Source organism: Xenopus tropicalis, chromosome 10 (assembly GCF_000004195.4).
Source record: "Xenopus tropicalis strain Nigerian chromosome 10, UCB_Xtro_10.0, whole genome shotgun sequence".
Lineage (NCBI taxonomy): Eukaryota > Metazoa > Chordata > Amphibia > Anura > Pipidae > Xenopus > Xenopus tropicalis.
In genome coordinates this window covers 34,566,915-34,586,591 of record NC_030686.2, presented here as the reverse complement: position 1 = coordinate 34,586,591, position 19,677 = coordinate 34,566,915, and the positions used below count along the sequence as shown (strand labels likewise).

The window sequence follows — 19,677 nt, the reverse complement described above, 5'->3', positions numbered from 1 at the left end:
TCCCAATATACATTCACCTGTTTGAATGTTCTTTATAAATATAATTGCTATTGAAAGCGTCGTCTGATTGGCTGAATGCAGCAGATTAAAAGACCTGGAGGAGAACTGTCTTCCGCTACATTGTTTCAAGAGTCACTACCAGAGAACAGAAAAGGATAAACAAGCAGCGACTTTTTGGACAATAGGAGACAGGGCTACTTGCTCTTGTGCGGCTACTTGATTGGTCGGTAATACAAATAGAAGCCCAGTAGACACAGGATTGGCTCTGCAACTTCAGTTCAGCACCAGTGCCACTGATTGGAAATATTACATTTGCCTTATCTGTTATAAGTGAACCTTTTAGGGAAACTAAACTGGGGGTTAAACTAATAAACCCCTGAGGAGCTGCCATAGAGGTTACTAGGTGATCTCTGAAGCTGACAGCAGCATCACATGATCTGACTGTGTTCCCAGAATGCACTAGGTGCCACTGAGCTCCATGAGGCTAATCTAATACATGCTGTAGAATGTCTACAAGTGATGTTGCAGAACTACAGTTCCCGGAATCACCCAGTTGTTAATTGTAGGGATAAATCAATTTACTATTTATTGGAGCTGTCCAACCTACAGCATCTGGCAATGGTGACACTTTACTAGAGCACAAAGAAAGTCATTATAACTAGCAGGAACTAGTTCAAATGAAGGAAACGGAGTAGATCTAACTATTCGTGTGACTGCGGTGGTCAGATCCCTGCTGAACTAGTGGATTTGGAGAGGGAAAATATAAATCAATGGAAGCTGAAGGTTTGATTTGCAAATGTAACCACTAGCACCCCCTAGTGGGGAAGTTTTACACATCTGTAAATGTCCTTATTCTGCTCCGCACTTTGATGCTGAGGAGACCTGTGTTCTTCCATTAGAGGTCGGAGCAAGCAATGAGCCTCTGCTCATCCCTGATAGCACTGTAGTGGCAACCCCTACTGGTCAGAATAAGGTAATGCTGCTTAAAGCAAGTACTACGGTGATAATATTGTAAACTTTATGGGACAGGGATTTGGTCAGACGAAGGTCACCCTACAGAGGAATACAAACTCCTATTGGGTTAAATACATTTAGGAACTGAAGGACCCTCGGATCATGTAATGCTAGTTAACATGTTACCAGCTAATAAATGCCTTCAGTGACAAGTGAGCTCCAACATATGTTACAAACCAGCAGCTAATAAGTTGTTAGATCAGTGCTGAATTTCTCTGCTATACTGTGCCTGGTTCAACACTGCCACCTTGTGGCCTTAGCAGTTCTTGCCCATAATAAAATCATTTCTATCAATTTCAGCGAAACATTTTAAAGAGCCATTTTAAAGAGGCTGTAATGCCTGTGGATGTGTTGGATCGCACACAATCCGGACCGTTCTAATTGACTTGATTTTCACTGCATGCAAATGAATATTATGGTACTAACAAGATGTGTGCATAAATATTTCTGCTTGCTTTTACCCCCCTGATGCTTCTATGAAGGTGGAACTGGCTCAGAGAATAGATGTATTTATGTATTCCGAATAGTAAAACAGCAGGAACAGCCCCTTGTTGACCCATCTATAGTTCGCTCATTGTAGAAAGATACCATTAACTATGGCTGGACCAAGAGGTTGTCTGTACAGAGAGATACCTAAAAACTATGGCAGCATAGGTATTCCCCTGTACTAAGCACAATTCTGCAGGAACAGCCCCCTAAGTTTGCTCATAGCCTGTACAGAGAGATACCAAACAATTATGATAGCATAAGTATTCTTTTGTACTAAGCACAATTCAGCAGGAACAGCCCCCTAAGTTTGCTCATAGCCTGTACAGAGAGATACCATAAAACTATGGCAGCATAGGGATTCCCCTGTACTAAGCACAATTCAGCAGGAACAGCCCCCTAAGTTTGCTCATAGCCTGTACAGAGAGATACCATAAAACTATGGCAGCATAGGGATTCCCCTGTACTAAGCACAATTCAGCAGGAACAGCCCCCTAAGTTTGCTCATAGCCTGTACAGAGAGATACCATAAAACTATGGCAGCATAGGGATTCCCCTGTACTAAGCACAATTCAGCAGGAACAGCCCCCTAAGTTTGCTCATAGCCTGTACAGAGAGATACCATAAAACTATGGCAGCATAGGGATTCCCCTGTACTAAGCACAATTCAGCAGGAACAGCCCCCTAAGTTTGCTCATAGCCTGTACAGAGAGATACCATAAAACTATGGCAGCATAGGTATTCCCCTGTACTAAGCACAATTCAGCAGGAACAGCCCCTAAGTTTGCTCATAGCCTGTACAGAGAGATACCATAAAACTATAGCAGCATAGGGATTCCCCTGTACTAAGCACAATTCAGCAGGAACAGCCCCCTAAGTTTGCTCATAGCCTGTACAGAGAGATACCATAAAACTATGGCAGCATAGGGATTCCCCTGTACTAAGCACAATTTAGCAGGAACAGCCCCCTAAGTTTGCGCATAGCCTGTACAGAGAGATACCATAAAACTATGGCAGCATAGGGATTCCCCTGTACTAAGCACAATTCAGCAGGAACAGCCCCCTAAGTTTGCTCATAGCCTGTACAGAGAGATACCATAAAACTATGGCAGCATAGGGATTCCCCTGTACTAAGCACAATTCAGCAGGAACAGCCCCCTAAGTTTGCTCATAGCCTGTACAGAGAGATACCATAAAACTATGGCAGCATAGGTATTCCCCTGTACTAAGCACAATTCAGCAGGAACAGCCCCTAAGTTTGCTCATAGCCTGTACAGAGAGATACCATAAAACTATAGCAGCATAGGGATTCCCCTGTACTAAGCACAATTCAGAAGGGACAGTTCCCCTTGTGCCGTAACTAGGCATAGCACACAGTGTGACAACTTGGTTGGTTTCTCCACCTAGTAACATATATAAGAGAAAACATATAAATCCTTATAACAAGGATATACGTTCCGTAAGAAAAAAAACGGAAGACAAACTTGCAAAACACCAAATTTTGTATTTACAAATCCACAGATAATAAACACAAAGAAAAAATGAAATTTATAAATTAAAAAGACTGTGATACAAAACATAAATGGGATAAAATAAATATGCAACAAAAAGAAACAGCAAAATGAAAGTTGTGGGGGGGAGAATTCCATGTCCATTAATACTGAAAGAAAATAGCAGTTTTGGGGAACATTTCAATCTTCTCACTTTTGCAGTAGCCATACTTCTCCAAACAACTGACCATCGTGCAGATAATGATTTTCTAAAGACAATCTTATTGGTCCATCCCTTTTATATAATTTGTGCCGAATTCCCCCATTTTTAATGCAACTAGTCCAGCCCAAATAATTCCCATGAACCTCCTTATCTGTGCCCTGAACCTTAGAAGCAGGTGCCATGATTAAGGGGAGACGTTATACTGCAGCTAATGGATCTATAAACCTATTTGCAGGGGCCTTGATCCAACCAGCTGAAAGAACGGGCTTGGTTAATAGAACTCATTTCCAGATCAGGAGGAATAGAACCCTATTAAAACTGGCCGAACTCACCAAAGTATGTTGGAAATAAATATAAAAAGTGCAAAGGGAGACTTGGCATCTATGTGGCACAAAGCACCGTGGGTACAGGTAGGCACATACATAAACTCACACCAGCAGGATATCAGATTTTGGGGTGAGGTACAGAAACCCAGATGCCATATACCCATCATTGCTGGAGGTTTTAGCTGCCATTAGTATTCCTTTACTTCTGCTTCCCTAACCAAGACCTGCAAGACCAATCTCTGGGAGTGATTAAATCAGCACCAAAATCCACCTAACTGTGCCAAGACAATAGTTCATTAAACTTATTCACCTGAGCAGGAATTTCAATTCCAGCAATTACTCTGCCTGAACAGGGACTGACTGACTCTGGCTTCTACTTAACAGCCAATCCTTTGTGTTACAGTGTCATCCCCCTCAGCCTCTAGGTGGCAGTAGAAAGCAACTTCACATTTTGCCATTACCCAGTACTCTGTATTATGACACACCCAACATCAGAAACCAACTGGGCAAATAATCAGACTGAAATTCACCTGTACAGTCAGCTACTGTTACCATTACAATATCTTTTCACACCCAGAGTTTGTGCCCATGTTCTTTTTGGGCTGTTCTAAAAATTCCCCAATTTGGCAACATTATTTTTATATATATATTAAAAAAAAAAAAAAGCCACCGTTCACAGGCTAATATACATTGGTACATTGGCTGCAGCAGCATTATAGAGTCCGCATGGGGTTAAGAGTCTCCTGTAGTTTTACTGGAAGTGGTGCAGTTCTGTTGGGACTGTAATTCTATTGGATGGTGAGTCTGGATTGGATAGGCCCCTGCAATCTCTTGCCCATGAAATTCAAAGATTTATTTAAATTAACGGAAAAGGGCAGAGTTGCCCATTATACATCAGTGGGAGTTGCTGTACTGCTTGCCTTCACCAACAGACAGGTCTTTAAAATGTGCTGCTGTCAAGGCAATCAGTAGAGCAGCTCCAATTCAGAGAAGGAATGTTCTGGGCACACCATAATCTAAAACCATCAAGGAGCATTCCCTGCACATAAAATAATATACAGTCATTTTCCTTTCTAGCAGTTTGACTTTCCCTTAAATTAAGGACACAGGGAGTAAATTACTGAACCAAAATTAAAACACAGGGAAAAACATGGAACCCCTTTTGATTACGCAGACAGTAAACAGGTTTGTTTTTTTTGACAACACTATATTTTTTCAACAGAAATGAATGTTGGAAGAATATGGGAAATTGCCACGCATACAGTTTACAGATACATATCTTCTCTCCCCCTCCCTTGGAAAACGGCAGGGATATGAAACAGAAATAATAATAATACAGTGTCTCCCCTTTAATTTGGTCTCTTGGGAAAAACAACATTCCAAAAATAGATATATTTATATATAAATATACACAAAACATTCTATAACTTTTATAATACAGTATATCTGCAACAGAAACAAAATTCAAAGGGAAAAGCCAAAATAACTTGTGTTCTAGTGTTCTTTGTAGAAACAATCCACTTTGTTTTCAGTAGATTTCAGAAAGGAATTCCATAGAAAGTCCCCAGAAACTGGATCTGAAATGAAGAAGGAAAAACAATTGAGGTGAGACTTGGTATGCTGGCTTTAGTAGTGACTTCTATCCAATGTATTTCATGTGATTAAACAGATAGAACTGTTCTTTTATAACAGGGCAACTTAGATATGGGAAAAAGGGGTTTTCCTTTGCAGGTCACTGTGCAACCAACCTGGTGGCTTCAAGGGCAGACCATGAACACCATGAAGGGAAGCTTCAGGAACTTGGAACAATGGATTTGTATGTGAACCCTTGGCTTAGGGTTAAGACTAAGCTTTAAAGGGGTTGTTCACTTTGACACCATTCACAAATCAATCATATAGGAAGTTCCCGGTCCGTCAGGTTCAAAATAGCCCCTCCCATCCCTTCAGAAAATATTGAAGGTGAACAACCCCTTTAAGGCAATGGATCCCTAACTGTGAGGTTGCTCCAGGTGCACAAAGACAGATTAAACTGCTAATCGGGGTGAGATTTGAGGCAAACACTTTGGTCTCCTAGATATACTCCTTATCACTATAGCAGGGTGAACCAATGTTTCTATATATCTATAACCTTGTTATTAGCTAAGGGGGCCCAGCCTGAAGGCCAGTTAGGGGGAGATTTGTGGTGAGTGCTTATTTGTACCCTGGGTACCCCTGGAACTATAGCAGGGTGACTGTTACCCCAATGTTTCTATATATCTGTAACCTAGTTATGAGCTAAGGGGGCCCAGCCTGAAGGCCAGTTAGGGGAGATTTGTGGTGAGTGCTTATTTGTACCCTGGGTACCCCTGGAACTATAGCAGGGTGACTGTTACCCCAATGTTTCTATATATCTGTAACCTTATGGGCTAAGGGGGCCCAGCCTGAAGGCCAGTTAGGGGGGGATTTGGGGTAAGTGCTTATTTGTACCCTGGGTACCCCTGGAACTATAGCAGGGTGACTGTTACCCCAATGTTTCTATATATCTGTAACCTTGTTATGGGCTAAGGGGGCCCAGCCTGAAGGCCAGTTAGGGGGAGATTTGGGGTGAGTGCTTATTTGTGCCCTGGGTACCCCTGGAACTATAGCAGGGTGACTGCTACCCCAATGTTTCTATATATCTGTAACCTAGTTATGAGCTAAAGGGGCCCAGCCTGAAGGCCAAATAGAATGGAATTCGCAATATTTAATGCTGTGGATTTCCAGGGTCCTATAACTGTAACAGGGTGAGCATTATATAAACAAAATCTGTAACTTTGACCTGTAAAAGGGCCTGAGCAAAGTTTGGTCCTCCTGAGCTGAAAATGCCCAACAAGCACTGCACTAAAGGATAATATCCACTGGATACATTTGTGGCAACATCACTTGCACTTAATACAGACCATAACTGAATATCCATGAAATGCAGGGCCTCTGAATTGGCCACAGTGTATCAGTGCTAAATCTGCACTTCCAAGAGAAGGCCAGATAGCCTCGTTTAGCAGAGGAGCAAGTATGAAACTTACCAGTGCAGGGCAACAGTACATTTTAATTACTTCAATACATTTTCATTTTTTGGCGTTACTGTTCCTTTAATGGACAGGCAGAGGTGTAAAATCCTCAGTGTTTGTTAAGCATAAAATGCATGAACTGATTAAAAGTGGCATTTTTTTTTTTTTTTCTAATGCCGGAACTGTACAACTTTGAAATTAAAAAAGGATGTTTGCAGAGGATAAATCACAGGGTTTCTCACCATTATTAAACTGGAAAAATCTAGGCTTTGTCATTTGGTCCAAACCCCCGCTTTGATACATGTCGGTTTATAGGTGCTTTTCTTCCTGTGTGGAAGGAAAATAAAGCAGATTTTTTATTGTTAAAGGGCTACATGCTTTAAAAGAAATTAATTTTAAAGTAACAACGGGTCATTTATTAATCCTACTGGTGCATTAGCATAACTATGCGGCGCTGGTCACATGGTCTCTATGCCTCCAAAACTTGACGCTCAGTAAGAAAAATGAGCAACGTGTTACTCGCGAGCCACTGGTTGGGGATCACTGTGATAGAGGAAGCAGACCCCATTGTCTGGGCCCCACGGGGAACTGCTTTAGTTATGCCACTGCATAGGTGCAAGTAAAAAAGGGCTAACAAACACAAAACTGCACCCTTAAAAACTCATTGAGCAGAGGTCTGTGCACTTAGATGCAAGGGAGCCTTGTACTTAATGCATGCCATACAGACACCCCGTGCCCACTGCAGTCCTCTAACTTACGTGTATGAATGACGTGCAAGCTACCCAGGATGCAAGAGAGTTTCCCTCATGCTGTCCCATAAGCTCTGCTGAAAGCAGGCACTGTATTCATAAAAGGCACAGGTCTTTGAGCTCCATTGCGGAACAAAGCACGGGGCATAGCAATTTGACCAATTTTTTTGCACCAACACCCTGGCTCTGAGGCAATTTGCTATATCGGTTATTATCTGTGCAACACCTTCCTGTCGACCTTCCTACCTATTTATAAAATACAATACACACAGGGAAGGAATGCCCTAAACCTTCTAATGATCACAACGGTGCTAGAAATAGATCCTTCCCTAAATTAAAAACATTGCGCTCACCTTCTGTTACGGAGGAAGGCTCCTGACTGAAGGAAGGATCTAGTACTCTGTAGGTTGGTCCTGTGGTTGGAGGAGCAGGAATGATTTGTCTCCAACGTGATTCTACAGCATGTGGACTACTCACACCATGAGGCAACAAAGGGGCTCCAGAATTTAACAAGGATTTTTCCTGGAGAAGGAAGCTAGCAAGTTTTGAGTATGGAGGGTTTGGGACCACATTGGTCTTTGTTGGGTACCGGGTAGAGTCAGCAATAGGTGTATTGTGCTTAAGTCTCTTTGAGTAGGGCTCTCCGCTTTCTATATGGGTACTGTTCAGCATTCTAGTGAATGGATACTCCCCAGACCATGAAGGAGCAGATGGGTAAGGGTAATCCTTTGAAAAACTGTTTCTGCCTTGGTACGGAATATTCAGAGATGTTACATTTTGTTCGCTTTGCTGCATACGCTCTAGCAAATGAGTAATTCCTTGTAAATCCGGCTGCATGTAACTGTGGTTTACCAGTGGCGAAGCATTAGTTGGTCTTGCATGCAATTTATTAGGACCTTGTTCAGGGCTCTTAGAGTCTGATCCTGCAGCAGCTTTGTTTGGCAGAACTGAAAGCTGTTTAGGCCTCTCAGGGTTGGCTTTGGGCACCACTGATGAAGTTTTGGATTTTTTCCCATTTAAAGCTAAGGGAGGAACATCCACACCACGAAGCACCAAAGGGCAACCAGTCCTTCTCATAGCCGCCATCTGCGCAGCAGTTTTAGGCCGAACATTTTTTGGAACAGCATCAGAATTGCTATTGTGGGTCAGCCTTTGGTGCAGTATTAATACTTCTGGGTATAAAGATTTGTAGCTACAGTAGGGGCAGGTGCTTACAGACAAGGCACTGTTTGTTGAAGGTGCAGAATAATCTGAAGGCTTTAGGCAAAGGTTTAATGGCTGTGCATCCTCTTTCATTGGAAGTGAATCGTCCTGTACATCCTCTTTTATAGAAAGTGAGGTGTGATGTACATTCTCTTTCTCACAAATACTCAAACTATCACTCTCTTCCATACTCCAGTCAGCTGGATTTGGTACTTGTTGGTCTGAACTCTGCTTCTCACAGTGTGAAACAGTCGACTCTTTACTAAACACCTGGGTAGGGGTAGAGGCTCGCTCTCTCTTTGGGATGACGTTTTCCCTTCCGGGTGCCACTTTATGTCCTTCTAAATGTTCAGAAGGTTGAATAGAATTTCCTTGATCCTTTGCATTTACACGGTCCTTTTTGGTAGGGTTAGAAATCGTTGGCATTGGTCTGGCTTCATTGCTGGCATGATTAAGTACTGGCACAAGATCGCCAGAGCCCTGAGGAACGGGAGAACATTTTCCAATGCTTTTCACATGAGCATTAGAGTCTCCAGGCTTAAATTTATGGTGCCTTTCTAAGTGGTACCGTAGAGAGGTCTTTTGAGCAGCTGCATAGTCACAAAATTCACATTTGTAGGGTTTCTCCCCTGAAATGAAAGGGATATATGTTATTCAGATCCTCAAGTAAAAAAAAAAAAAAAAAAAAAAAAAAAAAAAAAAAAAAAGAAAAAGGTGTCACCCACACATACACTGAAACCCCAAAACAAAATATGTGCACACAACACAATAACCATAAGTATCTGGTTAAAGCCACAATACCCATTATATTGCCATATTTTTGTGCACACCATATGGGCAAACTTTAGGGGCTGTTCCTGCTGAATTGTACTTAGTACAGGGGAATCCCTATGCTGCCATAGTTTTATGGTATCTCTCTGTACAGGTTATGAGTAAACTTAGGGGTCTGTTCTTGCTGAATTGTGCTTAGTACAGGGGAATCCCTATGCTGCCATAGTTTAATGGCATATGTTCCTTTAAATACATTAAACACGCAGAAAATAAAGGCAGTGGTGCCCTTAATGGAGTGGTTCACCTAAAAGTTAATTTGTAGCATGTTATAGAAAACCCTATTCCTAGCAACTTTGCAATTGGTCTTCGTTTAGGTTTTTGAATTATTTGCCTTCCTCTTCTACAGCTTTTAAATGGGGAACATTGACCCCCACAGCCAAAAAAACTATTGCTCAGAGTTTACTTTCAGTATTCCCTTTCCTATTCATATTCCAGTCTCTCATTCACACCTCTGCCTGGCTGCTTAGGTAAACAAGACCTCAGCAACCAGAGAGCTGCTGAAATTGAAAACTAGAGAGCTGCTGAAAAAAAAAAAAAAATACACAAAATAAAAAAAAAAAATTGCAAATTGTCTTAGAATATCATTGTCTATGTCTCTAACCAGTGGCTCAGGGGCAACATGTTGCTCCCCAACCCCTTGGATGTTGCTCTCAGTGCCCCCAAACCAGGGAGTTATTTTGGCAAGTTTTGGTTGAATAAAACCAAGACTGACTACCAAATAACGTTGGCACCTCCATGAACTTCTCTGATGCTTGTGTTGTTCTTAGTGTCTTTTTGCATTAGCCTGTGGCTCATGAGTAAGAAAGGTTGGGGATCCCTGGTCTATGTCCTTCTAAAACTTAATTGAAAAGGTCAACAAACCCCTTTAAAATAAGCTAAATTAAAACATACAACACATAGCAGTGAGCAGACATACCAGTGTGCGTCCTGAGATGAATATTGAGGTAATAATTTGAGCGAAAGGATTTTCCACAGTAGTTGCATTCTTTAGAGGTAGGGAGTCCTTTGGCTTTTAGTCTGACTTCACCGTCTTCATTTTTGTCTGACAAGAGAAAGGAAAATGAATGAATAGTCTTGTGGTATCTCCCGTGCACAAACGCAACTTCCTGCAAAGCTACACCATCTATATAATGTGGTCATCAGGGCTGCCATGTATTGTTAAACAAACACACACTAATATATATATATATATATATATATATATATATATATATATTTCACTCACACATACTGAATATTGTGAGCCCCTAAGCTCAGATAAGTGACAGCAGGCCAGAGAATGTGCTGTAAGTCTGCAGATACAGATCATTACTATAGGGCTGTGGTGGCCTTGGGCTGGTAGAGAAGCCCAAAACAAATGTTGTAACACATCTAGGTTCATGTTTGTTGAAACTTTAGTTTTCCTTCAAAATAATCATCTTCTAATGCACATAGTTTGTCCATGCCTTACAAATTGCCACCACTAGAGTGCTCTAGTCCCAAAAACATTTGTTAAAGGTAGTTAAGAGAGCTTAGTTTTCATTTTTTATCAATGAGAAGCAATATTTGCAAAACAATGTACAACATGTGTCCATAGGAGGGGTAGTTTAGTTGCCCATACCCATGCCATAGATAACTAAAATAAAAGTTACACGTTCCATAGGAGTAGCTCCTGGTTAATCAAGTACATTTCAATGCCACAACGGGTAATGAATAAAATTTTGTAAGAAATCACAAGGTAAGGGTCACGTGATACTGTGGTGCTTTTTAAAATAGGTCACAAACAAAGCCACAATGTGCAAGCGACACATTCCCCAGGGTGCTGTTAGGTGTATGCAAGGTGTAACATACCGTTAAATCATGTTGGCCTTCTGTAGACCAACAAAGCTATATAAAAATGATATAAGATAAGGGTGCACCACAGTATTTATAAATGAGATATCAACACAAAAAAAACATTTTGCATAATGTCATTCTCAGCAACTTTTTCAATTAAAAAAAAAAAAAAAAAAATTGTCGCTGATTTTTAAAGTTATTGCAAGTGTAATTACTACTGTAAGCAGTACTAGTCTGGCAAGTTATTCTCTGCACTGCTAGTTCCGACTGATTCATAGACCTCTCACTGATTAACAAACCTGTAGGAGAACTTCTGCTAAATTGTTGCAAAAGTCAAAACCAAAGAACAGAACAAGATAAAGCAACACTGTCTTAAACAGCAGTTACATTTACGAATAACTAATAATTGCCTTTGGTTTTTAATTTATTTATAGCTGAAAGTTGCAGGGAATATTATTTTATTTCATTATGCTAAAAAAAAATTGAAGTGTTCTAGGTCATTAACTACTGCCCAACTTTCATATTTTTGTCCTCTTACCAGACTGCACAGCATCCCCCATGTCTTCCGAATCTTCTTCTGAATCTTCTTGTACTTTTGTCACATCACCAGCTTCTGTGCTTTCCAGAGTAACCCGATTGGCTGCAGCGCCAGGAATGGGATCTATGGCCGTTGGGTCAGAAGAGGCCTCATTGGCTGCACAAACTAACAAGGCTCCCTCTCCTCCACTCATAGCGGAAGATTCAGAATCGCTTCTGCTATTTCTATGCACTCGAGAATGCAAAACAAGGGCATGGTAGGTTTTAAAGATTTTTCCACAGCAACTACAGAGAGTTGGCTTGTCCTTGGTGGCCAACTTTTCTTCCCCCTCTAATGAAGGCGCTTTAACACAGGCCCCTTGTTTATCATTGTCATGAGGTAGAGTAGCATCTGCATAGCCCTTCACATTATCTTGTTTTCCAGCATGCCAGCCATCACCATGTCCTTCCTTTTCAGAAGACATATCAGCACTGGCTTTAAATTCCAGTAATGGTTCCTTCTCTCTGCCAAGAGACAGGGCAACTTTGCCTTTAGTTGCCAACTGCCATGACTGGTATGTGGTGAATGGATCTAATTCTCCAATGGATTTGCTGATAGCAAGAACCTTTTTTGTGGCCTGAGCTGTTGGGTTAAGGTTTAGAAAACTCATGAAGTCATGTTTTGGGGTGGTTGCGGCATCTATATCGCACTTCTCAGGTGAACATGAGTTATCCATGGATGGGACAGAATTGTTTGTAACATCCCCAGATAAACTAGAATCCTTGGAATGTATTTTACTATGTTCCATGAGTGTGTATTTATCAGGGAAAAAGAATCCACAAATCACGCACAATTTATAGGGTGACATTGCGCTTTGGGGCTTCTGTTCTTGCTCAACATCATTTATGGTCGCCGGCATCTCTTCACCTGCTGGCGACTGTTTGTTTTTGGCCCCTGATCTGGTTGTATGGGTTCGCTTATGATTCTTTAAGAACCAGGGCTCTTTGAATCTCCTCCCACAGATGCTACAGCAGTAGGTGAAGGAATCTTTGTGCTTTTTCAAGTGGGTGCCCAAGTCAACAGAATGCTCAAAAGTCTGACCGCAAACCTCACAGTCAAGCCCATCCTTATCCTTTAGCTCCTCTTTCACCAAAGGTACAGAACCTTTTCTGCGCTTATCCTGAGGACTGAGGTACTCTGCTTCAACACGGAGGACTTCTGGCTCACAGAGGGTTGGCCTATGCTGGACCAACACATGCTTTCCTAGATCCTCATGATGTTTATAGGCCTGGTCACAAAACATGCAGTCAAATGTCATGTCTCCCTCTGCCTGCATTAAAAAGGTTTCTTGCAGGTTCTTGTGTGAAATGGTATTGGTCCGTTTTAGGGTTAGGGAAGAATCAGGACTCTCCATCTGAGAACCAATGGCACTGCCCACCCCATCTGGGCAATCAAACTCTGAAAGTGACTGGACTGGCATTTTTAATCTGAACGTTGAAAAATTTGTGGAAAACAAAATGGTTTAAGACTCCCCTTTAGGAAACCTTAGAAATCACAATGCATGCAGAAGCATGGCTGTAGCTCACAAGCATGGCATTGGTTCATGTGCTACTCAAAGCAGCTATCCTTAATATCAATATCCAAACATCTTCATAAAGTGATCTGCTCGAACCTAAAAAAGAAAAAGCAAGAATAATATTTAATGGTGTGTTTCTAAAGAAATATGCATGCCACAAAACTAGGACAGGCTTTTTCATTTAATGTCAAGTGAGGTAGCTGCCATGTTAAGAGCTTTGCACAATAAAACCGCAGAATGCATATTTGGCCACTAGAGGTGCTGGTGTACTGAACCCTGGGGGAGAACAATGTGTGCTGCCTGTCTTTACAGAAGTGTCTTCTATTCAAATTTATAACTAAAAAAAAAAAAAAAAAAAAAAAATATCAGAATTACATGTACTATGCCCATAAACTATTCTATTCATCTCTAGAAAATATTTCTTAATTAGGTACCAGTATACATATATTTTTTAAAAACACAGTTACCAATAAATTTGTATCTAGTAATGCTGTATGAAGTTCTCACAAATAAAAAGTATTTTGAAAGGAAGGACGTACATTTTGTGCAATCCACTTCCTTTTCGGTTTAAACAGGAATTCAGTCCTTAATTCCCGTTATAAAGAACAACAGGGCATTATTTAGAAATATAAAATTAGCAGAAGAGTTTCCAAGATGATTTTGTAGCTTTGAGAAATAGGTGTAACCAGTGAAATGAGAGCACAGCTTGCAGAAAACACCAGCTAATATGGCAGCTAAAACTTTAGTGGTGCTTTAAATGTGCATTATAATTAGTAGTGTCTATCAACACCTCTCCCTACCCCCACCTTAACAACCAACACCCAGTGTTGAAAAGAATAATAGAAGAAAAGAACCTTTCTAAACTAGTAAAGATTTGCTGTACCTTACCCAAATTTTACTATCCTGAAAGCATATCGGTAGATACTAACTTATCAGGAGATATAAAACTTACTCTTTAACAAAGTGTGTCTATTCCCAGTGTTGCCAAATGAAAGGCACTTTGCTAGTTAAATACTATAGTTCAGGGCAATGGCTTTTTACACAATTCCCCCCAAACTATAAACACTGCTCTACCTTTTGTTTGTACTATATATTGATTTTAGAGAGATCCAACTGGTTCTGCAAAAAAGGAAAAACGTAAAGGGGCTCCAAAAAAGAAATCTGTAAATCATACTAAATGAATCCCTTTGTTGCCAAAGGATCATCAACACATTGCTTTGCAATACACAAAAGCCCCCAGCCACCCCCCTCTTCCTCCTCCTCCTCCTCCTCCTCCCTACACCTGGCAGCATGGTTCAATCTATGCACTTCTCAATACCATGGAAAAAAAAAAAAGACAAAAGTTTCCAAGAAACATTTCCCAATCATTCAGATTGATAGATGAAGGAAAGGGCAAAGCAGCCACACATACAACTATTAATCTAACAGCAAAGGGTGCTTGTACCTACTCCTGTGCATGCATTAGCAGGGATAAGATATCAAGGCTGGCGGACATCTTGCAGAACAGTGTAACCGACTCCTGTTCCTCACTCCAAACACATTGGGGAAGGCCCTAGTAGTAGAAAACAACCTATAACTCTATGCCAACCAAAAGCAGAAGAGGGAAAAGGTTACCCTCTTTGATACTGCAGAGACAGCCCACCTATATCAATAACTGGGTCAGTTTTTTTTTAAACTAAAGAACTCACATGGTTATGTGGAGGTTGTTGGGGGTTGTAGTTTAACACAATATATATATATATATATATATATATATATATATATATATATATATATATGTAGTACTGTAAAATCTTTTGCCAGCTTTTTTTTTTTTTTTTTTTTTTTTTTTAAACTCCAGGATGTATATATAAACATAAAAACTTTAAGTCTAAAATGATAATGCAACAAACAGGTTTGTAAGCAATGCCATAGGCTTGAATCTTAGTGTTCCTTCACTTCCTATTTTCACTTTGCTCTTGTGAACTGCTGCTTCCTACATAATGAGAGACAGAAAAGGCTTTCAAGGTCATCTTAAAAAATGCCCCAAACTGGCGGATCAGCAGACTCTCCTACCTTGTGCTGCAGGGAACACAGCTGACAGTGTAACCTTTAGAGCACAATGCTCAGTCCAACCCAGGCAAGAAGCAGAGAAAGAAATCCAAGTGCTAAGTGAGCCTCTCTCTCTCTCTAATGGTATTGTAGCCTCCCCAGCACTTGCATAACAAACCTGTCCCATGAACCTATTAATTACAGACGCCACAGAAAGTCTGCAGCTTTCAGAAAGAGACAGAGAAAGAAAGAGAAATGTCTTCCTGATGGGCTTTAAAGAGACACAATGAAGAAGAAGCAGCAGCTGCATTGTTACAAGATATCTTCTGCATATAGGGAACTTACACTCTATCAACTGATCTAAACAGATTCAATTCGACTAAATGAAATCAAAAGGAGAACTTTTCATACCCTACCCCCCACCCACAGATTACCTCTCTCCAAATCCCCCCCCCCCCTCACTGAAGCCCCCCTGATGGGCAGCTCAGTTCCAGCCTGGTGTTATTATCTGCTTTCCCACAAACAAGGGACAGACCTGGGGAGTTTAAATATTAGCAAACATGGCTATTTAGCAAGCACAAACATTATATACACATACAGACTATACACAGACTAGAATATGTATATTCCCTAACATTCTTCACTGATTAAATCAATGTGTGCCTATATATATATATATATATATATATATATATAATGAAGTATATTTACCAGATCTGTAGTTACTAATTTATATATATTTATTATTAAACGTATATTAAAAGTTTAACCTCCCCCCACCGACCAATACCAGCAGCAGTAAGATTGAGCCATGCAGAACTAGCAGCAGTGGGAATCTCTGAGAAGAGTTGGTGGGGGTGTTCCTATATAAACATATTTAGATAAGTATTTAATAACCATAGTATATACCCCCCTACTCACACACACACAGGTATACAGACCGGATCAGGGGCAGCAGAAGGAGTCCCAGCAGTGAGCAGGCAGTTAGTGCCTGTAGATGATCTGATAGTAAATAAGGAGGAGGGCTGAATGGCAGAAGTTTGCAGCTTCCCTCCCTCCCCCCTTCCCCCGGCTGTTGGAGGATGAGGATGATGAAGAAGAAGAATAGCAGAGGGTGGGGGCTCGTTACCTTTCTCTAGTTATGTACATGAGAGCGGTTGGGTTAATGGGGAGTTACATACCCAGCATTAGCTGTACCTGCCTCTTCTTATTTGGGGAAGGCACTTCCTGAGTGTGAGGGGGGGGGGGGAACACTCATCCTCTTTATACTCCATGTCCCTTGTATGATCCCGCCCCCTCCCCCCCCATGTATTGTGGCCCGAAGTCACCCGTCACCCTTACTAGTTACACTTACCCCCCAATATCAGCCATAACCACACAAGCAGTGCCCTTCATATTGGTTTCATATATAGAGCAGGAGAGCCGGTTATATAATAGTATATAATAGAGTATGACCAGGACTGGGGGGTGTGGGGGATATAGAAAGAATTGCGCATTCCCACGTTTATCTACCCCCCCCAACAAAACATATACATTGTAAAGGTCATTTACTCCTCCCTCCCAGGTGCCCCCCCATAATCCAGGAATTATGCCATGCTCTATTCATTCACCGCCCCCTAAATGGGGGGGGGGTCCAATTCTTTCTGTGTTTGGTACCAACACCCCCTATTTAGGAAATTGGGTTCAACCTCTGTACCCCCCGAGTCCCAGCACCTAATGCCCCCTCTATATACAGCTGTTAAGCTAATGGAGATAGCTAATACTGGGGGGGGGGGGGTGTTGCACCCCCATGTATAGTAATTGATATGGGGTCTCTAACCCCTTAACATCCCACTACCTTTAGCAACCCCCAATATATTGCAATCACCCCCCCTAACCTACAATCAGAATACTAGGGGGGGGGGGGTTGCACCCCCATGTATAGTAATTGATATGGGGTCTCTAACCCCTTAACATCCCACTACCTTTAGCAACCCCCAATATATTGCAATCACCCCCTTACCTACAATCAGAATACTGGGGGGGGGGGGGTTGCACCCCCATGTATAGTAATTGATATGGGGTCTCTAACCCCTTAACATCCCACTACCTTTAGCAACCCCCAATATATTGCAATCACCCCCTTACCTACAATCAGAATACTGGGGGGGGGGTTGCACCCCCATGTATAGTAATTGATATGGGGTCTCTAACCCCTTAACATCCCACTACCTTTAGCAACCCCCAATATATTGCAATCACCCCCTAACCTACAATCAGAATACATGGGGGGGGTTGCACCCCCATGTATAGTAATTGATATGGGGTCTCTAACCCCTTAACATCCCACTACCTTTAGCAACCCCCAATATATTGCAATCACCCCCTTACCTACAATCAGAATACTAGGGGGCGGGTTGCACCCCCATGTATAGTAATTGATATGGGGTCTCTAACCCCTTAACATCCCACTACCTTTAGCAACCCCCAATATATTGCAATCACCCCCCTAACCAACAATCAGAATACTAGGGGGGGGGGGTCACATCTCCTCTGCCCTTAGCAGTCCCCATATATTGCAGTACAATTAATATATAGCTATCTCTATGTCAGCAGCCGCCCACCCATATACACCTGTACAACTTGGGGGATTTCTCCAGCTGCCCAACCATGTAACATGGATACTGCAGGGGTCCCAGCCCCTCTATCCGCAGCAGGACACCGCTTATACTGCAATACAGAGTCAGAGAGGGTCCCACAAACACAGCATTAATAGTTATATGGTGTGACATGGGTGTGGGTTGCATATGAATGCACCACTGTGGCCCTCACCTCTGTGCCTCACTGCACAGCTGTTGCTCTAAGTATCCTCTTAGGCGCTGCGCAGGCACAGCAACAGGCTAGGCGGGAGCGCGCACGGCAGTTAGACCGTTGCCCGTGACTTGACTTTATTGTGACTGGGCGGCGGGAAAAGGAGGGGGTCATGTGACAGGCAACTGGGGAAAGCTTAGTTACAAAATTGCCATCTTATTAACTGTTAATACACCGCTCTGGCCATAGGCCGGTAAACAATCACTTTAATTATTATAAGGTGTTGTGGTTTTTTTGTATAATAAACTGCTTTAGTGGCAATGTGGGTTACTTTGATGCATTTGGAACAACTGGAAACAGAAGAAAGGCCCCCAAAATTGATTTTTTAGACATATTATGTAATGACATCATTGTTGTTTGGTTGTCTGTATAGCAGCACTGTAGGGTTCATTTTATAACCACCTGTAATATCTGGGTCACCTTTTCTTTCTTTTGCTTTGGGCACCCCAGTGCTAAATGTGAAGGGACAAGATGGTGACAGTAGGGGGCCCATTTACAAAACCTTGATTAAGTATTTATGAGGTATAATTGTATTTTTCTAACTTTTCGGAATGTCCGAATGTCCATTTCATGGTTTATATTAAGTTCCACAAAAAACACTACGAACATTTCAGAATTTATTCAAACTTTGGTATCGTGACTCTCTTTTCGCCAGGTTGGATCTGTCGAGTGCCACTGAGTCCTATGGAAGGCTTCCAAAATCATACATTGAAGATTTAAAAGCCAGAAGGGCTTTTCGTGCCGTTTGCGAACGTTCGGATCCGAAAGTTTTGTGACTTTCGGAAGGCAATTGCGATATTTTCGTACAACCGATAAAAGCATTTTCGTGACATTTTAGAACATCAGAAATTATCATGGTTACTCCAAATTTTTTCCATATTGTGATTTTAAGCCCAAAACATTCTGACTTTAGTGAATGGGCCCCTAGGTGTAACAAGATAGAGAGATGGCAAGATGGTGAAAGCAGGACAAATTGGAGACAATGGGAAGAAGGTGATAGGAGAGCAAGATGAAGACAAGATGGTGACAGCAGGTATAACAAGATGGAGACAGGAGGGCAAGATGGTGACAGCAGGCAGGACAAAATGAACATGAGGGGAAGATATGGATATAGGAGGGTAAGATGGTGACAGCAGGTAGGACAAGATAGAGGCAGGAAAGCAAGGTGGTGATAGCGGAGCAAGATGTGAAAGGACAAGAAATATACAATAGAGACAAAACAGCAAGTTGGAGGTAGGAGGGCAAGATGTAGGCAGTAGGACAAGTTGGAGACTGTAGGGCAGGGGTTCAATCTGACTGAATTCTGGCTTCTGGGACAATCTGTGTATAACTGTCCCTGGAAATCATTGTAAAGCTGGCCACACATGGCGATTTTCGATCTTTCGTGCGAACATCGTCAGATATGGAGGTAGAAACAATAGGATTTCTATCTCCTTCTGCCGACTGAGCCCTGAAGGTAGATTTTGCTCAACCCGCCCGATCGGTGAGTCGACCGCTATCCACAGCCGTCTGCGATATCGGTCTCCTCGCCGACTTGCCT

At 41.8% G+C, this 19,677-nt stretch overlaps 1 protein-coding gene across 6 annotated transcripts; it reads right to left on the bottom strand.

Moving 5' to 3' along the window:
- Positions 1 to 2,984: 2,984 nt before the first annotated feature.
- znf217 (zinc finger protein 217) lies at positions 2,985 to 18,183 on the bottom strand. Of its 6 annotated transcripts, none has more exons than XM_012952538.3 (6): positions 18,099 to 18,183; positions 11,702 to 13,352; positions 10,265 to 10,390; positions 7,668 to 9,146; positions 6,808 to 6,892; positions 2,985 to 5,116 (listed from the first exon to the last, which is right to left on the bottom strand). In XM_012952538.3, exons 2-5 carry the CDS (start codon positions 13,158 to 13,160, stop codon positions 6,828 to 6,830), a joined length of 3,129 nt encoding a protein of 1,042 aa, XP_012807992.2. In that variant the 5' UTR covers positions 13,161 to 13,352; positions 18,099 to 18,183; the 3' UTR covers positions 2,985 to 5,116; positions 6,808 to 6,827.
- Positions 18,184 to 19,677: the final 1,494 nt, after the last annotated feature.